This window comes from Trypanosoma theileri, assembly GCF_002087225.1.
Source record: "Trypanosoma theileri isolate Edinburgh chromosome Unknown TM35_Tth_37_V1, whole genome shotgun sequence".
Lineage (NCBI taxonomy): Eukaryota > Euglenozoa > Kinetoplastea > Trypanosomatida > Trypanosomatidae > Trypanosoma > Trypanosoma theileri.
In genome coordinates, this window is record NW_021639879.1 from 118,700 (window position 1) to 143,890 (window position 25,191).

Below are 25,191 nucleotides of genomic sequence, written 5' to 3' on the forward strand. Positions count from 1 at the left end.
GCCACGCTCCTGGGAAAGCCCACGGACAGGTTCATTCATACTTCAAAACAAATGCGGCACACACCTCCGCTAGGCGTCGTTGATGTTTCTTTTTGTTGTGAAATTTTACTGTGGACTAAGATAAGTCATTTTAGACAGTTCACTCAATGTTAATTATAATGAAAAAACGTTTGGTATTACACAATCATGGCTTGCGAAAAAACAAAACTTTATCGCAAGGAAAAATTGGAAAGAAAAAACGCAAAGCCAAAGTAATAACAAACAAGAAAAATGAATACAAAAAAGGCAAGTGAAGAACACTGCTGCTGTTTCAGCTCATTTGAACGAGGTGAAAGACAGTCTCATGATTCGGAGGCCGGAAGACAACGTGGTAAAGACTGCGCCCACGGTTTCGGGATTCTCCAGCAGCGAATGCCGGTTCACTAGATGGAAAAAAGTAAAAATAAAATAAAAATCTACAGGGATGCGGTTGGAGGCCACGAAAAGAACGATCTCGATTGAATCGAAAACGAGAAACAACCGAAGCAAACACTTAGACCATCAGTTTGTATAGAAATACAGAAAAAACATGAGAGCAAGAGATAGACATTAGCGTGGCAGCAAACTAAATGCGATCATATCCGCTTTCCCTTTCAGAGTTTATATATAAAACAAATAAATTACAATAATTGTTTCTCTCCACAAATTTTCCCCCTCAAAACCCACATCACCCTTAACAGAAAACAATTCCCCTCTGCCACTCCTGTTCCCAAGAGCCACGCCCGTGGGAAACCAACGCAAAAGCAATTCGGCTGAAGACACCCCATTGGCGCCACCCCTCATCCGGCCAAGTGCACGTTAAACCCTCGTAATGCCAGATGAACGGCAGGCGCCTCTGCTTGGAGAATCGTGTGGGCGGCGAATGCTCCCACGCACCCCCTGCCGCCAAAACTTCTCCTGAATCCTTGAATAATAACGCCCCCCATCCGTACGTGGGGGCGTCTGTTACCAGTGTTGCCGTGGATGGCAACTGCTGAGGAGGATGAACCGGCCCATTTGTTAACAATGTGTCGGGCCAACTGTGCCCGATGTTTTTTGCAGTAGCCGATAAATTTGCCGGGTCTTGTGGCCTTATTAAGCCTCGATTTAAACGTGACAAACGTCGGCGTACGATTTTTAGAAAGAAATAATAAGGGAAAAGGGATTCACCTCTTACCCCTCCCGCGTACATCATACGCGAAACCGTACTCTCCAATTCTTCAACCGTCGTATTATCGAGAGAAGGTGCCCGTTGCAACCTCTTTATTGTTTTGTCGCTTAAAGAGACCGTGTGATCTTTATGATTGAAATGTACTCCTATAAAATCATATTCCTTTGTATTGAGCTTCTGCTCTCCGATGGTGGCACCGCCACGTTGCATGTTCTTCAAAATTTGCTTACCCCAAGTTTCCACCTTTTTGTGTTGACCACTTATTCGGATGTTATAAATCCAGAAATGTATGTGTAAATCTTTTGGTGTCACGTACTGTGGCTTTACCAGTTCCGGATCTCCAGCCAGAACTCTTGTAATGGTATTTCAAATCTCAGGAATACATTTATAGCCCATAGGAAGGTAAGTGAACTCGACGAGTTCCCCTGATTCCGTGCGGCAACGGAAACTTGCGCGTATGTTTAACGGTAATGCCACTTGAAAAAATGATGCCTTTAAATCAAATAAAGTTGCAGTTTCATCGTAAACTGCATCCAGGTATCGGGAAATGTGTTCCAGAGGAACATCAGCTTCATAATCATCCTTGTCATTCTTTTCTCTTGGCAAAGCAATGAATCGCCTTCTTTGCCCGGAGGGTTTTTTCTCCACCACCACCGTAGGCGGTACTACCCATCCTTTGGTTGGGTGTGATGAAGCTGTACAAATAATTCCCGCTTCCTTCATACGCTGCGCATCGGCATTGTTAATTCTTAAATTGGATTCACGCCGTCTGGCATGTAATTCGGGTTTCTTCATAATATACCATACCTCGTCCCAACGCCTCCCGGCACTATTGTTCAGCCTTCCTCCGATCCATTCGGTGGACAGCGTTCCGACGTCTATTTGTTGCAACGGCAATCGTGCTTCTTCATCTTTCGTTGCCACCCTAGTGCGGTGTGACCGTTGCAGAATATTGTGGCCTTTAAAGGGAACGCCAAAATGTTGTCCCGTAAATTCTGGCAATTCCCATTGTTCCAATTCTCTTACATCAATGATGTCAGGCGTGCTGATTTGTTTATTGTTGCGGCCCAATGGCCCAGATAACGCACCGTGCTGCGTGAGAGTTCCATGGGGTCCGCGTGTTTCCCTAGCTGCGTTAATAATCTTGGGTCGAGATTGTGTTCGACCACTGCCGCCGCGGCGTGGGCCAAAGCTCCTCTCTTGATGGAGTGAGCTGCAATGCCGTAAGGCAGAAGAATATTTTCCATACCTCTTGTAGTTAGTGTGGTTAACTTTTCGTCGCTTGGCATTCCTTTTATGGTTTCTCTGACCCATTGTACGCCTTCTCCTTGAATTACGACGTATCTGGCCGCTCTGTGTGGATCGCTTTTGAATGTTTATGCTGTTTGAATTACCCTGAGTTGTGTATATATCTGTCGTCTCATTTGGACCAGCTGTGCTGATATCCCCTCGTTGCGAATGGAGTCCAGCCATCGTACAAAATTATTCCACGCATCTTGATAAAATATACCGGGGTTAACTGGCCTGGGAAAAAGTTGCCGATAAGCCGCCACAACTTCGCCGGGTGATGCATCCCCCAGATATTCCATCATTCCTTCAAATGTGCGGATCTTCTCCGATGGTCTATTGCTTTCGGTCCAAATTGGTTGTCGTAATTCCTGTATTCCCTGAAAACCCAACTTCGGGCGTTCCTCAGTATGCGGTAAAGCCGATTCCGGCTTCCATGCCCAGCTTGATAAATTTCTCCCTTTTTTTGTGGGGGTACTCTTGGTCCGGTTGTCCGGCTTGCATTGGGAACGCTCTGTTGTTCTCTTTCGTTTAATTTTTTCGAGCGCCGCCTCTAGTTGAGACTGTGCCGCAGTATCCTGATTGCGCATCTGCCGCAATTCATCCAGCGTTTGGTTAAGTTTTGCGCGGGGTGCTGCCAATTTTGTCTGTGTGTTTGCCAGTTGCGCCTACGTTTCTTCCAATTGCTTCCGCGTCTGAGCCTGTTGCATTTTCGCGAGGAAGGCCTCCTGATAAATCTGTGCCATTTGGTTCTATAATTCCTGGAGTTGTGTATTTGCGTTTTGTTGTACCCTAAAGGCTTCGTGTTCCAACTGCGCCAGTGCGCGGCCATACTCATAATGTAGCTTTGCAGCTTCCTCCCCCAGTGCTGCCCCCATTCTGCACTGAATAAATTGTATGTCGTCTCGAAAACTTGTAGAAAATTTTGATTCCGAGGCATTGTAAAGTTAATTATGGAAGGGCACAAGGCCTCCCAGTCCATAAAGTCTTCTTGGCCTATTTTTACTTTAAGTGTATCGCCTTCTAATGTCAGAATACTATCAATGTGAAAACAGTACTGCGGCACGTCCGCTGGTCTTAAATTAAAAGAAAAATGCCGTTGGACCAAATTGGCGCACAAAATCTTGGAAAGCCTTGGTGCAAATCCACCACTCTAATGGTGTATAGGTCGGATTGGTTGTAGTTATCATTTTCCTTGTTTAAAAAACTCACTTTTATTTTTTCAGAAACTTACGATTGACAGACTGTAAAAGATTGAAAAGAAAACTCATTTTCCTAAATGTTAAAACCCCCAGTACAAGATTTGTTAACTAAAAAAACAGCAAGACTCGATCATTCTTTTCGCAAGCTAACGAAAAAAAAAAAAAAAACAGAATATGCAGTGAAAGAACGAGCAGAGGCAAAAAACATGATTTTTGCTACAACTTAATACTTTCAGGGTGAAACCTAACGGATGGTAGTAATATTCTATAGCAATCGAAAGCAATATGTGAATTGGGGAGGCTCTCCGCACGTAATCGTGGAACAGTCTCTCTCCGTACCTCAATTTCCTCGACAGAGCATTGTCGAGCCCATTTGAGCTCTAAAAAAAAAAAACTTCAAAAACAAGTGCATCTTTCAGTATCATCACGCTACTATCGCCATAGCGAAAATCTATGAATCTCAGTCTCTACTTTTTCTCTCTCCGGCTTAGTCGTGATCAAAATAGACATGCAAGCCATTGATGACCATTCAAAAAAAAAAAAAAAAAAACCAAAAAAAAGAGATAGATTCCGAGGAGAAATTTATTGGAGTAACAAGTTACGAAATAAGTAATAACCATTTTTTTTTTTTTAATCCTTTTCCCTCCAACATTGGTCTTACACACGAGTTATACGATCAAGTGCCTTTTTTCTTTGATTTATATGATTCAACTCTCTCTCCAAATGATGCGAGAAGGAGTCTTGAGTAATCAGATGCGGTTCTTTTTTTTGTGCCATGGCACCACCCATGATAGTGTGTGATGCTTCACGATCCTTCTCACGAGTTTCCCATCCACTTAAAAGATCAAACAATTCTATACATGCTTTCATTTTTGTGGAAGCATATTTGGGGGCTATAAACTGCATTGGTGTTAGAGAAGGTTTGTGTCCCAACTCCTGACCCAACAAGCGCAAAACAGCCTGACCGAGAGACGCGTCTTCTGCTTCGATACAGAACCATGGATACTTGCGCATCAAAGCTGCAGTGGCGCGGGGGAAAGAAAAGAGGAAAGTGCGCATAAACATCGCATAGCAGCGCGGAACGCCTTTGTAAACATCCTCCTCTGTCACGGCGTCCCAGCCATCAAAGTTAACGAAGGCGAGTTTCCGATGCAAAATAGAAAAGGTAACCCTTTCCATTGCTATAAAGAAGAAGAAGAATCAAGAAAGGGGGAAAAATATATACGGTATTCAGAAAAGTAACTACAGTACAACTCAAGTAGAATCATCTTTACCCCTCAGTATATATATACATACATATATAAACAAATTAATAATATATATGAGACCAATAACCCCTCTACGAGGGGCACCTGTAACTAGCCTGTAGAGTATTCGTAACAACCCTATTTATCCATCAGGTAAAAAGAGAGACCAAACATCCCAAAAAACAAGTTTCTTCTCATTCTTTTTATCATCCCAGAGAAATTATTTCCAATACCACATGAGGCCCAACCAGAAAGTGTAAAACAAAAGGAAATGAGGAGAAACCTCCTGGCACCAGAGCAGAAATTCAGACATCCGCTGGCGCAGCAGCAAAAATGCTAGTCATGCAAGCTAGCAGCATACCACGAGCAAGGTACGTTACCAAAGTGCCCATTCTAATATGGGAAATCTGCAACGTTTGAAATAGCCCACCACATATCCAGTAATCATGAACAACGGCCTTCCTCAAAGAATACAAGGTAAAATCATTATCTGTTGTGATCTCACAACCCAATGCATGAACCCATTCACCGCCACATGATCTATTAAAAGAAAAACAATGAGAGTAAAAAAAAAAAGGATACAATAGCATCGAAACGAATTACAGAAGGCGTTTAACTTCGCAAAAAAAAAGTTTACTAAAACCACATAAATAATAATAAAGAAAGAGAATTCAACCAAAAACACAGATAGTAAAATAAAAAAATTCGGCACATTAAAGAAACATTCATTTGAGGATTGTGGTTCTATTCTCACTTCCTCACTCAAAGAAAAAAAAATCTGTATTTTTTTCCGCTCGTACATACAGCAGCCCATAAAAACATTTTTAAAAAAGCACATCATTCCCGATTGTCAAATAAGTGCGAAAACAGATGACGCGAACCCCCCAAAAAAGATACTTCTAGCATAAAAAAATCATTGATATTTAAAAGATCTGTTTGAAAAAAGGATAGACTTTCCTATCTTACCCTAAAGAAAAAACAAACTCTTTTGCTAAATCCTATAGAAGGACTTTATACAATGCCAAGGCCTTTCATTGCCTCTGCGACCTTTACAAATCCAGCAATATTGGCCCCGTTTACATAGTTAACCACACCACCTTCAGAACCGTGTTCAACACATGCACTGTGAATGGAATTCATTATATCATGGAGTCTCTGGTCCACCTCTTCGGCTGTCCAGCTCAAACGGGCTGCGTTCTGCGACATTTCAAGACCAGAGATAGCAACACCACCGGCGTTGGCGGCCTTTCCAGGAGCAAACATAACTCCAGCTTTGATTAATTCCATGGTGGCCTCTTCTGTTGTTGGCATGTTTGCGCCCTCTGCGACGAGAGTTACACCATTTTTGATGAGGTTCTTCGCGTCCTCGAGTTCCAATTCATTCTGCGTCGCGCAGGGAAGAGCAATGTCAGCCTTAATATGCCAAGGACGCTTTCCTGCCTCATACTGAAGCCCAAGTTGCTTTCCGAGTTCTTCCAAAGTACCACGTTTCACGTTTTTGAGTTCCATCAGCTTCTCCAGTTTATCAGGAGTAAAACCTGAAGGGTCATGAATGCAACCGTGTGAATCAGACACGCTGATTACCTTTGCACCAAGCTGCATACATTTTTCAACGGCATACTGTGCAACATTACCTGATCCTGAGACCAGGACAGTTTTACCCTTCAAATCCTGATTTTTCGTCTTAAGCATGGCTTCCACAAAGTATACGAGACCGTACCCGGTAGCTTCAGGCCGCATTTGACTTCCTTGGAAAGCAATACCCTTACCAGTAAAGGTGCAAGCCTTGTTGTTTGTGAGTTTCTGCGCCATGCCTGCCATGAAGCCAACTTCACGACCACCGACACCAATGTCACCAGCAGGAACATCAGTGTCAGGGCCAATATGGCGGTAGAGTTCCGTCACCAGTGCTTGGCAAAAGCGCATGACCTCGCGGTCACTCTTGCCTTTGGGGTCAAAGTCTGAGCCACCCTTACCTCCACCCATTGGGAGCGTCGTTAGTGCATTCTTGAAAGTCTGCTCAAAGCCAAGGAACTTTAAAATGGATAAGTTGACGGTGGGATGAAAGCGCATACCTCCCTTGTATGGACCAATGCTGGAATTAAATTGGACACGCCATGCTCGATTCACCTGTACCTCACCCTTGTCGTCAACCCATGACACACGAAACTGGACAACACGTTCAGGTTCCACAAGTCGCTCCAAAATAGAGTCTTCACAATATTCTGGATGCTTTTGCAAAAAAGGCCAAAGTGATGTTAACACTTCTCGGACTGCTTGAACAAATTCAGGCTGGTGTGGGTCACGCGTTAAAACGCGTTTCTTTATGAATTCATCCACAGAAGAGTACTTCATGATGAGATTGGTTTCTTTGATTGCTTGTTTTTGTAGTAGTAGTTGCTGTTGTATTTGCTTTTTGTCAGTATCTTTATAAATGTCAAAAGAAGAATTATTCCAAAGAATTCAAAAGAGTACAGAAAAAGAAAAAAAAACATTTTAGCACCTGGTCACATGAAGCAATCAGCTGCAGTTTTAGCATATAAAATAATAACGTGAATCTACGTTACAAATCCAACTTACCCATGTAGCCAATTCAATCATAACGTTCCCCCATTTGATCACCTTTCATGTGCTTTAGTCTCCATTATACTTTGTTCCCGATGAAGCTATTCAACCTCCCATGGAAAACCCACATTGTTTTCTCCAGGACGCTGTGCAATAAAAATAACATGTCAATCATCAATGTGGTTCGATAGAAACAGGGACCGCACCACCTCGTAGCCAGGGATCAAAGGAGAAGTTGAGTCACCAATAAAAAAAAACATTCTGAGACAGAGTTTCTTTAAACAGCAAAAGTACGAGTTACACTACTGTTTATTGCGACTGTCAAGAATAATCGTTACCGGTCCATCATTTATCAAGTTAATGTTCATATATGATTGAAATTGCCCTGATGCAACCCTTTCTAGTAATAAATCACTTCTAAGGGTGTCACGCAAAGAATTAAACATTTTAAGTGCCCCATCAGGATCCATAGCCAAATGAAAGTCCGGCTTATTACCCTTTAGTACATGCATAAGTGTAAACTGAGAAATAAGCAAAACACCACCGTCAATTTGCTTAATATTGCGGTCCCACGTCTTTTGCGAGTCCTCACTCGGCCATAGACGCAGCCCCAAGAGCTTTCGGGCAATGTAATTCATATTATCTGCAGTATCGTCACGGTGAATACCTACCAAGACAGCAATTCCACGATTCACCTCCCCAACAACCTCATCGCCCACTCTGACTGAGCCGCTAATAGTACGCTGTGCAACAGCCTTCATCCAATATCAAGCCCCTCCTCAACCACAAATAAATACCATAGTATGCGCCTGAATTTAATCTTTGTCTTCCTTCTACAGAGCTTAAAAAAAAAAAAAAAAATTTATAGATAAATTTAATCACGTCACACTTCTACATCATCCATCCATCAAACATACAGTCAACGTTAAACCAAGTAATTCATAAAAACGAATATATGATACGCCAGTTCGTTGATTACTTATAAAGTGACACAGTTCTCGGGTCCCATCTCCAACAAAAACCCTCACGTGGATAGTAGAAGTGAGACATGAAAAGAAAACCCCAATCGTCACCTTTCAACGCAGCATCTTCCGAAAAAAAGTAATAGGTAAAGAAAAACATAGTAAATAAAGCCAAGACCACTCTCATTTTTTTTTTTTATCTTATCGGGGGACACCCTGTTTTTTTTTTTTTCTTTTACAAGTTTTTACGAACAAAAAAGGGAAAGGTAAAGAAATACAACAAATAATATCCGCTGAAGTAGATGCATATNAGCATGGCTTCCACAAAGTATACGAGACCGTACCCGGTAGCTTCAGGCCGCATTTGACTTCCTTGGAAAGCAATACCCTTACCAGTAAAGGTGCAAGCCTTGTTGTTTGTGAGTTTCTGCGCCATGCCTGCCATGAAGCCAACTTCACGACCACCGACACCAATGTCACCAGCAGGAACATCAGTGTCAGGGCCAATATGGCGGTAGAGTTCCGTCACCAGTGCTTGGCAAAAGCGCATGACCTCGCGGTCACTCTTGCCTTTGGGGTCAAAGTCTGAGCCACCCTTACCTCCACCCATTGGGAGCGTCGTTAGTGCATTCTTGAAAGTCTGCTCAAAGCCAAGGAACTTTAAAATAGATAAGTTGACGGTGGGATGAAAGCGCATACCTCCCTTGTATGGACCAATGCTGGAATTAAATTGGACACGCCATGCTCGATTCACCTGTACCTCACCCTTGTCGTCAACCCATGACACACGAAACTGGACAACACGTTCAGGTTCCACAAGTCGCTCCAAAATGGAATCTTCACAATATTCTGGATGCTTTTGCAAAAAAGGCCAAAGTGATGTTAACACCTCTCGGACTGCTTGCACAAATTCAGGCTGGTGTGGGTCACGCGTTAAAACGCGTTTCTTTATGAATTCATCCACAGAAGAGTACTTCATGATGAGATTGGTTTATTTGATTGCTTGTTTTTGTAGTAGTAGTAGTAGTAGTTGTTGTTGTTGTTGTTGTTGTATTTGCTTTTTTTTGTCAGTATCTTTATAAATGTCAAAAAAAGAATTATTCCAAAGAGTTCAAAAGAGTACAGAAAAAGAAAAAAAAAAACATTTCAGCACCTGGTCAAATGAAGCAATCAGCTGCAGTTTTAGCATATAAAATACTAACGTGAATCTACGTTACAAATCCAACTTACCCATGTAGCCAATTCAATTATAACGTTCCCCCATTTGATCACCTTTCATGTGCTTTAGTCTGCATTATACTTTGTTCCCGATGAAGCTATTCAACCTCCCATGGAAAACCCGTATTGTTTTCTCCAGGACGCTGTGCAATAAAAATAACATGTCAATCATCAATGTGGTTCGATAGAAACAGGTACTGTACCACCTCGTAGTCAGGGATCAAAGGAGAAGTTGAGACACCAATCAAAAAACATTCCGAGACAGGGTTTCTTTAAAACAGCAAAAGTACGAGTTACACTACTGTTTATTGCGACTGTCAAGAATAATCGTTACCGGTCCATCATTTATCAAGTTAATGTTCATATATGATTGAAATTGCCCTGTTGCAACCCTTTCTGGTAATAAATCACTTCTAAGGGTGTCACGCAAAGAATTAAACATTTTAAGTGCCCCATCAGGATCCATAGCCAAATGAAAGTCCGGCTTATTACCCTTTAGTACATGCATAAGTGTAAACTGAGAAATAAGCAAAATACCACCGTCAATTTGCTTAATATTGCGGTCCCACGTCTTTTGCGAGCCCTCACTCGGCCATAGACGCAGCCCCAAAAGCTTTCTGGCAATGTAATTCATATCATCTGCAGTATCATCACGGTGAATACCTACCAAGACAGCAATTCCACGATTCACCTCCCCAACAACCTCATCGCCCACTCTGACTGAGCCGCTAATAATACGCTGTACAACAGCCTTCATCCAATATCAAGCCTCTCTTCAACCACAAAAAAACTAACAAAGTATCAAAGAGGAAAAAAAGGACAGAGAAACCAAAGAAAAAATATGCGCTTAATCATATGCACATTTTTAGCGAGACATTTTTTCTCTATTTAGACAACAAATCCATATATATATTTTTTTTATATTCATTTGTTTGTATTTAATTACTTACATATAATAAGGACCATATCAAGAGATTAAACTTAAACTTCACATCTTACCAAGCATGGTTTTATTTATTTCCAACACCATGCACACAATAAAAAAGATAGTCCCACATTCACAAAAACAAACCAAGTACAACAGAACACACTCGCAGAGCCTTCATTGCCTCCCAATCACAGTATTAGAAACCTCATAATCCCACGAGCAAAAGCAAGTCAAAGAACATTAGTCTAAGCCTTAGCTTTACCTCATAAGAATAGAAGAACAGAAAAAACAAACATATTCCCACTTTATCATAACAAATCCCACCTCCCCTTTATACAGATACTTTTACTCATAGTTTTTACGAAGCAAAAAAAGAAAACTAACAAAACGGAAATCCTGAACAGCAGCTCTAACCCTCCTTCCCTTCGACACGATGTTAGTTGGGCTGGGTGGGTATGCCGAAATTTACGATGTAGAGAGTAAAATAAAAATAAAAAAAAAAAAAGAAAAACAACATACACAACGTTCGTACACCCAAAACAAAACAAATACATCAAAAAAAAAAACTAAGATGGGGCACTCAGAGCACCTTTGCTCCGTTCACGCTTCACAAACCGGCTGTAACGGAGATGGACAATAACGGAAAGCAAAAAACCAACAGCAGCGACAGATGTAGCAACGATGATGGGAAGACGCACACACTCCGCCACATTACACTCCTCATTTGGCCCAAAGCCCAAACTATCATGTTTGGAGTCCACTGTAAGGCCAAAAAGGAGACGGTTGAATCCGATAACAGAAACCACTGTTGTCAGAAATCCGATGTTGTAATATACACAATGGTTACCCTCGTAAAGGCATGGAAAGATTAGTGCAATTACAGCAGCGGCCAGACCTCCCTCAAAGTAGACAAGAATGTATGGAAGCAGGATAAGCTTGCCAGGAAGCGTCAGTAGCAAAATCCCTGCTATAACAATTATTAATGGTGACAAGGGCAACGCCATAGTCACCAGAAAGCGGCGGTTATCAGGGGGTTGATGCTGTACATAGGCCTCAAACATACCCATACCAATACGACCAAGGCTGCTGCCCACACCGAGAAACGCAGTGTACAGTGCAGAGGTCCCCTGACTGCGCTTTTCTCCTGTAATTGCCACAGAAATAGTACTGGCGTTGTACATCACGATAACACCCAATCCACCTTGGCACACGAGGGTAATGAGCAGGAACCAGATATCAGGCTTCTTCAGATTATCCCACACAGTTCCGCCGTAACGAGGATCCTGCGGCAACTCCAGGTCAACATCATCAACTCCAACCCCTGCCATTTCATCTGCCAAGGAAGTCAATTCATTGTCTGGTAGGTTTGTGGCAGTGGTATTGCCAACAGTGTTAGAAACCTCGCCTCCACCAGTGCCCACTTGTTTCATGTCAACTTCTCCAGTAGAAACGTCACCATTGCCATCATTACTGCGTTCGTCCATGCCCCCTAGCCACTGTATGGGCAGCATCATAGAAAAGAAGCACAAAACAAGCACAATGGTGATTATACCAATGGCGATTGAGGACCCACGGGAGACTTTGGTGTAGCCCACCACCGGTGACTCGACAGTGAAGAACACTAAGAGTGCCACAACAATCACGTATCCAAGGGCAAGACGACGGACAGGAACAAACTTGTGGTGGTATGCAGGCTTTAATGCTGTCAGAACAGCAAGCTGCTCATCGGTTTTCCCACGACGTCGCCATCCATTGATAAAGTATGGAGGAAGCACCACAACAAAGGCTGCCACAAAGGACACCACGACTGAGAACGCCATGAGGAAGTAAATGAATGCAGATATATTGTTGAAGATGTTCACGCTGAGGGAGGCAAGTACGGAGCTTCCAAGACCGGTCATCACCTTGGCAAGGGCAATGACGGGTCCTCGATTGCGAGGAAACGTCTCTGCCAGTGTTACAATATAGGCGATGTCAATCAAACCGCTGCAAGTGTTCAGAAGAGCGTAGAAAACAGATATGTTCACCACGTTTCCGGGAATCACTCCATCGAACGTCAGACCGAGGAAAAGTGCACCAAATCCACCAGTAAAAATGCATATAATGAACAGCGGAAATGGACCAGCATAGTCGTACAAGAATCCAAATGGGAGAGTGAAGTAACAAAATACAAGTCCCACTGTGCTGATCGTTGACTGATCACCCGCACTTAGGTGGAAACGATCCGAAAAGTCTGTTGTAAACAAGTCGAAGGCGTAGACAGTGGACGTGCAAATACTACAAAACATGCAGCATACTAAAATACGAAATCGTTTCATCTCGTCCACCGGTGGCAGGCCTGCAGCCTTGCGTCGCTGTACCATTGCTGTCTGAGACTCCCACAATGGCATATTTATCAGTGCCGTTATATTTTTTTTTTTCCTTCATTTATAAAGACGATGCGTTTGGGTTGAGGACAAAAGGAAAAGAAAAGAAAAGAAATCGATCATGGGGAAAAGGGTCTAAAAAGAATAACAGAAAGCAAAAAAAAAAAGACTTTACAGGTTTGCAAAGAAAAAAAAAAAAAACAATATTAAACTAGACAAGAGATTTTGACTAGATATACTCGGACTGATCATATTTTTTGTAGAGTGTAGGGAGGTAGTAAACCTTCTTGTTTTATGGGACGACATTTTACTAATTCTTCACTCATACCTTTATGGTGTCGTCGTGCTGAGGTATCTGAATACAGTGGAGTTCGCAAGATGTCCATAAGATCAGCTTTGGCACGTTTAACCTGTGCCCTTCGGCGCGACAATAGGTTTACACCATGATGTTCCAGAACGGTATCCCGTTCTTGTTCGTATGTGTGATGTTCGTTGTACTGATTATCATTATCATTATTATCATCCTTCCAAAAGTATACTGTGAGACGACTACGTTGAGCTAAACTCATACTTTTTTCAGTTGCAGTATAGGCAATAGCACAAGACTCACTCACGCCATCAAAGGACTCCTGTGACTTCACACAACTGTGCTGTGAAGTGAGAGTATCTTTTAACAGCACTGTTGTAGACTCAACCGGCAAGATAAACAGTACCTGCTGAATAGGCAGGTCCGACGGTGGTTCACCCCGAAGCCACTGCAATACCTCAGATGCTCCTCTAATACTATCATTACTTGTTTCCTGTAATGAGGACTTGATTAACGTAACTACTGCACCTACTGTTAGCATCAACCTACAATTAACTTTTGTAGGTAGTACTGCATTAAAGGAATCTGTCAACGTCCTAGATAATGTTGCAATCTCACGCATTCTCTCGGGAAGGCTCTTGTGCGGATCGCATGAACTCCGCAACACAGAGGCCCCGACTACAACTAAAACTTCCTCACAGGTATGATCCAGGTTCAAAAAATTTAAGGACTCCATGACAACGTCCTCTACATTGACGGTGGTGATCGTAAATCGGAGAACGCAACCAATAAGTTTTTCCATTAGTACAAGGGCGGTGGTTTCTCTAGCAAAACTGTACCTTAATTGACTGCAGAGGAATTGCAGCATGAGAAGCGCTTCCCCATTTTTGTTGGTACATCCAAGCGAAACCCTCATCACCTGCTCCATCACACAGAGCACGATACCAGGTAACCAAGGTACAAGCGATACATAAGGCTGAAAACCAGGGGTGGAAAACAGCTCCCACAACATTTTCCGATAACTTGGCAATGCAGCAAGAATCCATTCTTGTTTGCTTGCGCCCAAGACAATAATGTCATTTATATTCAATGATTCTATTGGCAGATTCTGATCGGGACCTGCCACTAAAACAATGTAAAGCCAGAGTGCACCACAACTAATACCCTGGTCCCCAAGCGAGGAGAAAAAAGACATCAAATCAGTCGGTTTCACAATCTGCAAATTTCGACGTAAAAAAAAATCCCTTAAGTAAGAATACATATCACTTATAGTAGAATCAATATTCAATAAGACAGCATTGGCAGCTACCAATGCAGCCGTTGCTGCTAAAGTCATGTACAAATACTGCTCTTGGGATTCTTCAACTGTAGTCTTCAGAAGAGAAAGGGCTGTGCTGGCAGAAGATTCAAGGTAATCCCGATGTTTCTTCTGTGAGAGTAATAATGGCAAACCCATCACGGAAACTCCAATACTTCCTTGATAGTTGCACATGTCAACAAGATAACACTCAATAGCAAAGGCAACACAAGCTGAATAAGTTGTTTGCTGATACAATGAGGGGCGAGTAGGTAGACTTTCACGTACCACATTCAAAATATACATCACCTCTCCCTGTATATAAAACAGTGATTCAACGCTAACAATGTCATCTTCAAGGCCATAGTGTCGCCGGGCCTCCCCCTTCATGTAACTGAGTAGTTCCACTGCCATTGAGGCAATACCATCCCAGTCACATCCGGTCCGAAGATCATCAAATAGTCGTATCGCCTCTTTCATCGCATCCAGTGATATACGAAGGTTTGTATTACTCAGGTGGTGTAAAGTTGCATGAATAACACTCTTTAACAGACGAGCAACAGCTCGTTGAAAAACAAGATTTTCGCCACTCTCCGTAGTTTTTTCACTTGATCGTAGCAAGCCCCAGTTGCCAACCACACGGGTCCAGAGAGAACTACCGACTCTGGTGATGTGGGAACCTGTATTCTTTAGAGGTTCAACCGACTGACCCAACACTCCGCGAAAACGGTATAACAAAAAAATAATTCGTGTAACTGTCTCCGTATCACCAATAATCGCAGCTGCCTCAGCACACATCACAGCAATATCTTCAGTAAATACATATATGCCCCGCAGTCTAGCAATTGAAGCAAGTTGCAAAAGTTCCATAGCTTGATGTTTCGTTACGGTTGTACCACATCGTATTAATGCTGCCGCCACAGCACCGACAACAATGTCTGTTACAATTAGTCTCTTTTCACCTTCTGTACCTTCCATCCCACGTTCCAATGTTCTATTGCAACCCCCTTCCCGAAGATAACGTTGGAGTGTATATAGAAGCAAGTGGTACGGCTCACTGGCATCAGAACTGGTGGAGTTAGTAGAAGATAGAAGGCAGCTCTGTGCAAAAAGCAAAGCATCAAGGCCCTCAAGAGCAGACATAACTTCGGCTAGTGCTTTCGCCTGTACTTTCATCATCCCCTGATCAGAGAGGTCCCATTCCATTCCTGCCTGCGATGGATGAAGCGGCTTTTTAAGCAATTCCGCGAAAACCAAATACACTTTCTTCGCATCCCTGCCCATGTCACAGGACTTTAGTTTCTGGAGAACTAAAATATACTCATATGGTGAAGTCACTGTAGATGTATTTCTACATGGTGAGGGGCGATGAATGGCGTAAAGTCGACGACGCTCGACACGAAGGAAATCACCGACAACATCCTCTACAGCGCTACGCGTTTTAGCAGCAAGCAATACCAAATGTGGATAAAGGTGAGAAGGTTTACTCAACTCCAGTTCATTCGAAGAGCTAAGTAATCCTGTCGACTGTGACTCCTGGTGTTGTTTCCCACGTACATCGTCCTTGTTTCTTCCAGCTATAGATAGGCAACGACAGCTGCGCTCAAAAGAACTTGGCTTCTCAGAAGATATAATCATTCGGACAGAAACACCACGTGGTACCATATTCCTCTGCACAGTGTAGCCTGGTACCCTACGAATAGAACTACCACTAGCCACTGCAGACATGGCAAATGCCAGTGCATACGATATCTGCTTGTTGTTTATCATGCACTACCCGCCATCCTAGACACGGAAATAAAAAAACAAATAATAAAAAAAAACAAATAAAAACAAATAAATATATGAAAGCAATATTGGAATAAAGAGTGTACCACATGATAACAAATCCAACAAACTCCAATTTACAGAGATACAAAAAAAAAAGACTTAAAACTTATATCTCTTTCATAAGAACGAGACTTTACTGTTATCAAGCCTTTACCTTTTTTTTCCTCTTGAACTCGAACAGAGTGAGTCGATGCAGAATTGGCTCGTGACTATCAGTTTTCCTAAGAGTATTCAGACGAACAAATAGTACAAATATCTTCCGGCATGATACGTGAAAAAGAACGACACAAGACCGGAGAGCACAGAAATAAAAAAATCCCACATATCAAAAAAAAAAAAGAGCTAGATGCAGAGAGAGGTACTTTGGCAGTAGTAGAACCATTAATAGCATTAAAAGAATTTCAGGTTCCCCCAGCTCATTTCCCCTAATTTCATTTCGACATATTCTTTGCTTATTTCCAATAACAAATTCCAATTAAAAAAAAAAAAAAAACAGCCATCCACTCTGAATAGCTACAATAAGATACTAATACAACAATAAAAATGGACTCTGCATATTAACGCATGATTAATTATTATTTTGTACTCTAATATTGGTAGTACACATATCTACAATTGCTTGCAGAAAATGACAAAATAACCTCGTCTTAATTAAAATAAAAAAAAAACAGAAAGTTAGTATCAAAATTATGCTTTGTAACCTCCAACCATATTAATCTATACATCCTACCATATTAATAATGAAAATCCATGCATTAATATTCCAAGCCCTCAGTCGAAAGAAACAGAAGCTCCAGCACTCAGAGCACCTTTGCTCCGTTCACGCTTCACAAACCTGCTGTAACGGATATGCACAATAAAGGAAAGCAGAGTAGCAACAGCAGCGACAGCTGTGGCAACGATGATGGGAAGACGCACACACTCCGCCACATTACACTCCTCATTTGGCCCAAAGCCCAAACTATCGTGTTTGGAGTCCACTGTAAGTCCAAAAAGGAGACGGTTGAATCCAATAACAGAAACCACTGTTGTCAGAAATCCGATGTTGTAATATACACCGTGGTTGCCCTCGTAGAGACATGGGAAGATAAGCGCAGACACGGCAGCAAACACACCCTCCTCAAAGTAGACAAGAATGTATGGAAGAAGGATAAGCTTGCCAGGAAGCGTCAGCAGTAAAATTCCTGCTATAACAGCTATTAATGGTGACAAGGGCAAGGCCAGAGTCACCAGAAAGCGGCGGTTATCAGGGGGTTGATGCTGTACATAGGCCTCAAACATACCCATACCAATACGACCAAGGCTGCTGCCCACGCCGAGAAACGCAGTGTACAGTGCAGAGGTCCCCTGACTGCGCTCCTCTCCTGTAATTGCCACAGAAATAGTACTGGCGTTGTACATCACGATAACACCCAATCCACTTTGGCAGACGAATGTAATGAGCAGGAACCAGATATCAGGCTTCTTCAGATTATCCCACACAGTACCGCCGTAACGAGGATCCTGCGGCAACTCAGGGTCAACATCATCAACTCTAACCCCTGTCATTTCATCTCCCAAGAAGGTCAACTCATTGTCCGGTTGGGTTGTGGTTGTGGTATTGCCAACAGTGTTAGAAACCTCGTCTCCACTGGCGCCAAGCTGTTTCAGGTCAATTTCTCCAGCAGAAAAGTCACCATTAGCATCATCACTGCGTTCGTCCATGCCCCCTAGCCACTGTATGGGCAGTATCATAGAAAAGAAGCACAAAACAAGCGCAATGGTGATTATACCAATGGCGATTGAGGACTTATGTGACACCTCGGTGTAGCTCACTACCGGTGACACGACAGTGAAGAACACCAAGAGTGCCCCAGCAATCACGTATCCAAGGGCAAGACGACGGACAGGAACAAACTTGTGGTGGTATGCAGGCTGCAGCGCTGTCAGAACAGCAAGCTGCTCATCGGTTTTCCCACGACGTCGCCATCCATTGATGAAGTATGGAGGAAGCACCATCACAAAGGCTGCAACAGAGGACACCACGACTGAGAACACCATGAGGAAGTAAATGAATGCAGATATATTGTTGAAGATGTTCACGCTGAGTGAGGCAAGTACGGAGCTTCCAAGACTAGTCATCACCTTGGCAAGGGCAATGACGGGTCCTCGATTGCGAGGAAACGTCTCTGCCAGTGTTACAATTGCCGCTGTGTCTGCGAGCCCGCTGCAAGTGTTCAGAAGAGCGTAGAAAACAGATATGTTCACCACATTTCCGGAAATCTCTCCATCGAACGTCAGACCGAGGAAAAGTGCACCAAATCCACCAGTAAGAGCGCTTAATACCAACAGCGGAAATGGACCAGCATAGTCGAACAAGAATCCATATGGCAGAGTGAAGTAACAGAATACAAGTCCTACCGTGCTGATCGTTGACTGATCACCCGCACTTAGGTGGAAACGATCCGAAAAGTCTGTTGTAAACAAATCGAAAGCGTAGATAATGGACGTACAAATACTACAAAACATGCAGCATACCAAAATACGAAATCGTTTCATCTCATCCACCGGTGGCAAACCTGCAGCCTTGCGATGTTCCACGTCCCTCGTCTGAGAAAACAAGCGTCGCATGATTTTCATTATTATGGGACCTTCTTATTATTGGTAAAGAGTGGAAGAAAAATGAGAAAAGAAATGCCATAAATGGAATAGAAATTATTTGTACTGCAATCACGCCTATCCAGTAAGGGCATGTTTTACATAGAGGGGTTCGAATGATGTGATCTCTTTTTATTCATTACATTCAGTCTGTATTCTTTCAGCTCAACCTCCGCATTGAAATAAAGGAGAATACAAATAAAAAAGAATAATACCCAGAAAAAAAAATAAAATAAATAAATAAATGTAACAAGAAAGTAGTTGATTTAACTCTCGCGTTTTTTTTTGTTTCGTTTTATACTTTTTTTTCCTGTCTCCCCTTCAAATATTCATTTATATATATATATATATATATATATATATATAACCTTGTTTCCAACCCTTATTTAACACTTCAATGTAATGCTCCTTATTGTAGTCTGAAAAGTTCCGTTTTTTTTTTTTTTTTGTTCATTACGCCTCTTTTCTTTTCTTGATAATAGGAGGGGCAAAATAAATGTAATACAAAATTAGAAAGAAAAAAAAAAATACTGGTGGCTTCACCCAATAAATATAATATCATCGTGAAGCAAATGAAAATAAGAGTTACAGGAAGAAACAAAAGCATAGGGAGAAAACACATTTCATCCTTTTTCCAGTGTATAGCCTCCTATTTGGTCCTGTACGAAAAATCAAGAAGCTAAAAAAGTGACCGTAATTCTACTACAGAATCGGCACAATCTCTTCTCCCCGAGCAAGTTGCTGCAGAAGCTCCTCACAGTTCATGAGGCAACGTGGGTGGTGGAACGGACCCTTCCAGAGCGAACCCTTCTGTGTGTGGGAGACGGTGCCGTCGCGGTGAAGGTAGCCATACCAATCACCGTACTCCTTATCCGCAAAGTGGCCAAAGGCGTACACGTGCAGGCGCTCAAACCATTTAAAGTACTTTTCATCCTTTGTGAGTCCATACGCCATAAGAGTGGCTATCAGAGCCTCGTTGTGCACCCACCACAGCTTCATATCCCACTCCAACTGCTCGCAAGGTCGCTTGTCAACATCCACAAAGTATAATATACCACCAAAGGTTTCGTCCCAGCCACATTCCAAAGACCAATTCAGAATGTTCAAAGCCTTCGAAAGCAGCTCCTTGTCCTTGGAGTAAATTGCTTCATTCATTAAAAACCATGCATTTTCAATGGAATGACCTGGATTAACACATCTTCCAGCTGGTGTATCAATCCTACTTCCGTCATTTCCAACACATTCCAATACACAATGAAGTTCCGGTTTGTAATGGAAACTGAAAATAACGTTAGCCATCTCTCGTGTAATTTTTGTATAGTAATCCGCCTTTGCAGGGTCGCAACGACGTAGAACCTGAGCGCAACTTAGCATCACCATTGGAACTGCACATACGCGGTCATTGCGAGTCTTTGCATAACCTTTAGGTGTAATTTTGAACGGATCACTCTCAGGAGTATGGAATAAGCGGAGCATAAGCTCATAACGATCTTCAGCCTTCTTGATTGCATCCTTATCTCCTGTTGCGAGACCATATTCAGCCATTCCCATGACGTAGAAACTCTCCGAGTACATATACCTTCGCTTTCGTAGTGGCTCTCCATCTACTGTCACGGTAAAGAACATTCGTCCATCATCATCGGTACAAAATTTTTCCATGAAGTCCTTTCCTATTTTTGCTGCATCAAGACATTCCTGGCGGTTTCCATAACGGTTTATTAGTGCCGAAAAAGTCCAGAGACACCGGCCTTGAAACCATACTGACTTGTCGTTGTTGTAGGAACGACCAGTGCGGTCCACAGAGGTGATGTACCCTCCATTTACACGATCGATTAGATCGGACTTCATCCAGAAAGGAATACAGTCTTGCATCAGCTGATCATGGTAAAACTGACGGTACGAATCCAGTGTTTCCTTCTTGACTGTCATATTTTAAATGCTGTAAGAAAATCTTTTGTTGCTTTTTTTTTTGTATTTTAAACCTATCCAGTAAGCAAAACCAAATTAATAAAAAAACAATGTAGGAAAATAAAAAACCAATAAATAATGATAATAATGATAATAATAATAATAATAATAATAATAATAATAGTGGATATTCTACCATTGAAATAATGTGATCATTTTGATCCCAACTTCCCAAATGAGTATTGGAGTAGAGAGTTTTTGACCGCTGACGTGTCTCTACCCCCCTCAAAAGTCACACAAACATTCAACTCCCAACCCATAGTGGAAACATTGGAAAGGAAATGGGGAAAAAAAAAAAACGACTCATCACGACCGCCATAGTACAATAAATTTTTCATCATTTCAAAGTCCTTCTTCAAGAACAGCATGTAACGTCTCGAAGCCCTTCAGTTCGCGAAGACGCTCCCGTTGTGACTCCTGTGTACAACACCTAGACAACGCAATTCCCAAGTTCTTTTGTGCAGCGCAGACATGTCTCCATTGCGGGTTGCCCCTTTTCCCATCATGCTCTAGTGTAAATTTGAGCTCCCGCGCATCCCGCAATCCCTTCAACAAGACATCCACAGTTTTGAAGGCCGCATATTGGGCGTACCCATCGGGAGGCACAAAGGATGCTGTCAGCGCCGCATTGCCTAGTGCCACTAGGTGATGGTTGCCAGCAGACTGAATGATTCGCATCAGGGTATCGATACGATTTGAAATAGACAATCCCTTTTCCCGCGAAAGAAGATTCTGTGAGTAAAAAGAGGCAATACAGGTTGTTACATGTTCTGCCATTTCCCAAGCCGCTTTCTTATTTATTTCGCCTTCATCCACTGCAGTCTTGGATTCATCTGCAGCTGGTTCAATTACTCTGAGAGCAATATCTAGTAAGGACCATACCCCCTCTTCATCTTTTAATATCGCATTTCGAAGAGACTCATCATATGGTGAAAACTTTACAAGAACACCCATCATTTTTGCTTGAACACTTACGCTTTCCAATGGCACTTTATCAGACAATGCCCACTCACGAAGCACATCCCAGGTAGGAAGAAACAAAGATGAGGTACCAATATTTTCCAATTTCGTTTTTGCATTACGCCACTGCTCAACGTATTGAGGCCGTGATTCCACCTGTAGAAAGACATTATAAACCACAGCATAAAGCGCTTCCTTTAGTCGTGGTGAAGAAGAATCCCATTTTCCTTTATGGATCCATGATACCAGAGATGCAAGGTTTTGTGTAAACTCTGGTGAACTCATTGCCTTTGCCCATTCACTGCTAACACATGACATACGTAGTGCTAAAGAAAGGCCAACTTCCTTTAACTGTACTGATTCTGACGTAATCGCCGAATTTACAACTTCTAATAATAATCCCTCTGTCTCTTTCGCAAGCGCCACAGAGACGGATACCTTTCTAAACAACGCCTCTAATAAACCAGAGTAAAAGAAAAGCATCTGAGGGACTTGATGTTGTTTTATTATATCCGTCCATATTATCCTCAAATCCTTATCATTACAATTAGTATACACTTGAAACGGAAAACGTACAGCCAAAGCCTCCAAGAGCTGTAATATGGCTACTAACAGTATAATTGTAGCACTTGCAGAATTAGTTGAAAAATACTGATGTTCAATATCTTTCAGTATTTTTACAAGATTGTCTGTAATTTCTGCAATGGTAGATGATGGTTCTAGCCCATCCGCAGCCACTTCACTCTCATGCAAAATAAAAGCCAGCAGGCGAGCAGACATCACAAATGTCATTCCATTTGTTGAAAGTTTCATCGAACCGTCATCAATAAGAAACCCAAAGCATCGTGATGTACAATTATAGAGTAGAATAGAAAAGAGATTCATCAGTGAATTAACACCATTGCTGAGAGTAAACAACACAGCAGCACCACGATGAAACGACTGTACTAATTCAAGGCATTGACGCACACTTTCAGCTGCCTGTAACATGAACTTTTTCTCATTCTCTTCTTTATCAGTAGCATTTTCAACAGAAGATGTTTCCTCTTTGTCATCCTTGGCATGGATTTCTCGCAACCGAGTCACTGTAGTGGTTAAACTATCCACTGAATCTCTTAAACGTTTCGCTTCGTTGGAATTATGCTGCTGGAATGCGGCACATGAAGTATGCTCACTTTTTGCTCGTTGAAGCCAGTGTGCAAGGTCTGCAGCCTCTTGACTTGTTGGCTCTTTTTGTAATGCAGTCTCCGCATCCTTCAGTGCATCTAAGGGACGATGTAGGTGTCTAAGAGCCGTAGCCCGTCGTAACAATGCCTTGACATTGGTTGGCTCTTCCCGTAATACATAGCTAGCGTCATCCACTGTCTCAAGATAATGCTTTAACTTTAATTGCACAAGGGCACGATTGTTGCGTAGAGTACGCTGAAGCCCATCATCCACCACATTTAGGGCAATTGCACTTGTGTATAACTCAAGCGCCCTCACCCAATCCGACATCTTTACTGCTCCTGCCGCCTCATCCTTTAGGCGACGAGCTTCTTCTAGTGAAACACGTTCTGATCTGCTGTAGCAAAGCTCATCTCTCATTATGGCACTTCGATTCTTGTTGCTAAGACCGTCCACCTCCTTCAGTAGCTTATCAATGACTTCGTCATTCTCAAAACGAAAGTAGTAACGCGGGTCGTATCGCATCTTTATCTTTTCACGAGCCTCGTTTGCTTCGGTCTGACGCCGCCGCTCCTCCCGCTCTTCTCGTTTCCGTGCGGCTTCCATGGGGTCCTCGTCTAATATATCTCGCACCGCTGCCGTGATGTCGTCAACACGCTCCAGCCATTCCTCCACCGCCTGTCGCGATGGGGCTGCCTTTTCATCGAGTTGTTTAGATGACATGCAGAGTGTGCGAGATGTATTACCTCTATTCAGTAGTGTTATGTTAACTCTTTTTCTTTTTTTATTTATTTATCCTTCCTTCTTGTTGCTGATCCAGTACACTTAGTATAACAAAGATGAGTGATGGAGAAAAATGAGAGGGAAAGGAGGGAATGTGCAAAGACGGGAGTGCGTAAGGAATTGACGCACAAAATGCAGTGTACCTCTCTCTTATTTGTAAACCCAAAAACAGCAGCGGTTGTGCAACTCTTCAACGCACAGACTTGTTACTGCTGTGCAACAAACAATTCCAATCTGCAGCACCGCCAGTACTTACGAGTTCAATGCTATTATCTTCAAACACCGCAGCGCGTACCACCTCCGTGAAGCGACGATCAACACCATCAGCTCCAGTGACTTGCTGCGCCGATAGCGTCACACGCTGTGCATTCAACTGGTTAGCTGGATCCATGCAAACTATATTTAGTTTGCCAGGTGCTTTTTTGTTGTTGTTGTTGCTGTTACCTTCGTTGTTTCGGGAAAAATAAAAAAAAAAGAGGGAGAAAAAATTGTTTCCCTTCTCTGTTTTGTATGGGTCATGAAAAAAAACAAACAAATCAAGTCAAAAAGAGTCTTCAAACACAGAAACTGAAGAAAAACCAACACCAGTGGAACAGAGATAGGTGTTTCCAGAGAACATACAGACACATATACATAAAGAATGTATGTATAATCTTTTATTTTTGGTTATTTTCGTTCCCTTGTTCTTGTATTCCCATTTAGACTTACCCAAAGACGCTAATCAATGCTAATATTTCCCTATAAGAGTCTAACAATATATATATATTAAAACTCCTCAAGGAATTCCTCAGAGTCAACTGTATCGTCATCGCACACTGTGCATCCGGTCGCTGCTGTTTTTCGGCAGCACGTGCAACTATTTCCACTACACTGCACTTCACCCGAATTGCTGAAACAGGTGGTCGCCTGCGAAAGAGGTGCATGGCATAGATACGAGTATCCCCTTTCACGGCAATACCCACAATCAACTTCAGCGCGGGAAACGGGAGTGTCGCACAGCAGCATGAAAATCAATACAGCAAGTAAAATCAGTGTTACACTTAGCCTCATTTTTATGAACAGATTTACAGTGAAGTACAGGTAATAAATATATGTATAATCTTGTATTTGGCTAAACACAGCAAAGAAATTGAAATGTGTCCTTCTCACAAGAAAAAAAGGTATTGAAAAGAAAAAAAAGAAATAGAATAATAGAATTTCTCACAAACGAAAAGGATTATACAGATTCATATACGCGCATACACACCAAAAAAAGAAGCACAAAAAAAAAAAAAAAAA

General features: G+C 42.3%; 13 protein-coding genes across 13 annotated transcripts; all 13 read right to left on the bottom strand.

Annotated features, from left to right (window-relative positions):
- Positions 1 to 712: 712 nt before the first annotated feature.
- On the bottom strand, positions 713 to 1,399 carry TM35_000371420 (uncharacterized protein; the record flags this gene model as incomplete). The annotated part of the gene is made up of 1 exon (XM_029029442.1): positions 713 to 1,399. One exon carries the CDS (start codon positions 1,397 to 1,399, stop codon positions 713 to 715), a length of 687 nt encoding a protein of 228 aa, XP_028879235.1.
- A 156-nt stretch (positions 1,400 to 1,555) lies between these two features.
- Positions 1,556 to 2,503, bottom strand: TM35_000371430 (uncharacterized protein; the record flags this gene model as incomplete). The annotated part of the gene is made up of 1 exon (XM_029029443.1): positions 1,556 to 2,503. The coding sequence occupies one exon, from the start codon at positions 2,501 to 2,503 to the stop codon at positions 1,556 to 1,558; it is 948 nt and encodes a 315-aa protein (XP_028879236.1).
- Positions 2,504 to 2,565: 62 nt separating this feature from the next.
- TM35_000371440 (uncharacterized protein) lies at positions 2,566 to 3,066 on the bottom strand (the record flags this gene model as incomplete). The annotated part of the gene is made up of 1 exon (XM_029029444.1): positions 2,566 to 3,066. One exon carries the CDS (start codon positions 3,064 to 3,066, stop codon positions 2,566 to 2,568), a length of 501 nt encoding a protein of 166 aa, XP_028879237.1.
- A 1,269-nt stretch (positions 3,067 to 4,335) lies between these two features.
- On the bottom strand, positions 4,336 to 4,857 carry TM35_000371450 (uncharacterized protein; the record flags this gene model as incomplete). The annotated part of the gene is made up of 1 exon (XM_029029445.1): positions 4,336 to 4,857. The coding sequence occupies one exon, from the start codon at positions 4,855 to 4,857 to the stop codon at positions 4,336 to 4,338; it is 522 nt and encodes a 173-aa protein (XP_028879238.1).
- Positions 4,858 to 5,936: 1,079 nt separating this feature from the next.
- Positions 5,937 to 7,280, bottom strand: TM35_000371460 (putative glutamate dehydrogenase; the record flags this gene model as incomplete). Its single annotated transcript, XM_029029446.1, has 1 exon — positions 5,937 to 7,280. The coding sequence occupies one exon, from the start codon at positions 7,278 to 7,280 to the stop codon at positions 5,937 to 5,939; it is 1,344 nt and encodes a 447-aa protein (XP_028879239.1).
- A 512-nt stretch (positions 7,281 to 7,792) lies between these two features.
- TM35_000371470 (D-tyrosyl-tRNA deacylase) lies at positions 7,793 to 8,251 on the bottom strand (the record flags this gene model as incomplete). Its single annotated transcript, XM_029029447.1, has 1 exon — positions 7,793 to 8,251. One exon carries the CDS (start codon positions 8,249 to 8,251, stop codon positions 7,793 to 7,795), a length of 459 nt encoding a protein of 152 aa, XP_028879240.1.
- A 436-nt stretch (positions 8,252 to 8,687) lies between these two features.
- TM35_000371480 (putative glutamate dehydrogenase) lies at positions 8,688 to 9,431 on the bottom strand (the record flags this gene model as incomplete). Its single annotated transcript, XM_029029448.1, has 1 exon — positions 8,688 to 9,431. One exon carries the CDS (start codon positions 9,429 to 9,431, stop codon positions 8,688 to 8,690), a length of 744 nt encoding a protein of 247 aa, XP_028879241.1.
- Positions 9,432 to 9,968: 537 nt separating this feature from the next.
- TM35_000371490 (D-tyrosyl-tRNA deacylase) lies at positions 9,969 to 10,427 on the bottom strand (the record flags this gene model as incomplete). Its single annotated transcript, XM_029029449.1, has 1 exon — positions 9,969 to 10,427. One exon carries the CDS (start codon positions 10,425 to 10,427, stop codon positions 9,969 to 9,971), a length of 459 nt encoding a protein of 152 aa, XP_028879242.1.
- Positions 10,428 to 11,164: 737 nt separating this feature from the next.
- Positions 11,165 to 12,988, bottom strand: TM35_000371500 (uncharacterized protein; the record flags this gene model as incomplete). The annotated part of the gene is made up of 1 exon (XM_029029450.1): positions 11,165 to 12,988. One exon carries the CDS (start codon positions 12,986 to 12,988, stop codon positions 11,165 to 11,167), a length of 1,824 nt encoding a protein of 607 aa, XP_028879243.1.
- A 224-nt stretch (positions 12,989 to 13,212) lies between these two features.
- On the bottom strand, positions 13,213 to 16,338 carry TM35_000371510 (uncharacterized protein; the record flags this gene model as incomplete). The annotated part of the gene is made up of 1 exon (XM_029029451.1): positions 13,213 to 16,338. One exon carries the CDS (start codon positions 16,336 to 16,338, stop codon positions 13,213 to 13,215), a length of 3,126 nt encoding a protein of 1,041 aa, XP_028879244.1.
- Positions 16,339 to 17,169: 831 nt separating this feature from the next.
- Positions 17,170 to 19,008, bottom strand: TM35_000371520 (uncharacterized protein; the record flags this gene model as incomplete). Its single annotated transcript, XM_029029452.1, has 1 exon — positions 17,170 to 19,008. One exon carries the CDS (start codon positions 19,006 to 19,008, stop codon positions 17,170 to 17,172), a length of 1,839 nt encoding a protein of 612 aa, XP_028879245.1.
- A 729-nt stretch (positions 19,009 to 19,737) lies between these two features.
- TM35_000371530 (N-acylglucosamine 2-epimerase) lies at positions 19,738 to 20,964 on the bottom strand (the record flags this gene model as incomplete). Its single annotated transcript, XM_029029453.1, has 1 exon — positions 19,738 to 20,964. The coding sequence occupies one exon, from the start codon at positions 20,962 to 20,964 to the stop codon at positions 19,738 to 19,740; it is 1,227 nt and encodes a 408-aa protein (XP_028879246.1).
- A 381-nt stretch (positions 20,965 to 21,345) lies between these two features.
- TM35_000371540 (putative serine/threonine protein phosphatase type 5) lies at positions 21,346 to 23,853 on the bottom strand (the record flags this gene model as incomplete). Its single annotated transcript, XM_029029454.1, has 1 exon — positions 21,346 to 23,853. One exon carries the CDS (start codon positions 23,851 to 23,853, stop codon positions 21,346 to 21,348), a length of 2,508 nt encoding a protein of 835 aa, XP_028879247.1.
- Positions 23,854 to 25,191: the final 1,338 nt, after the last annotated feature.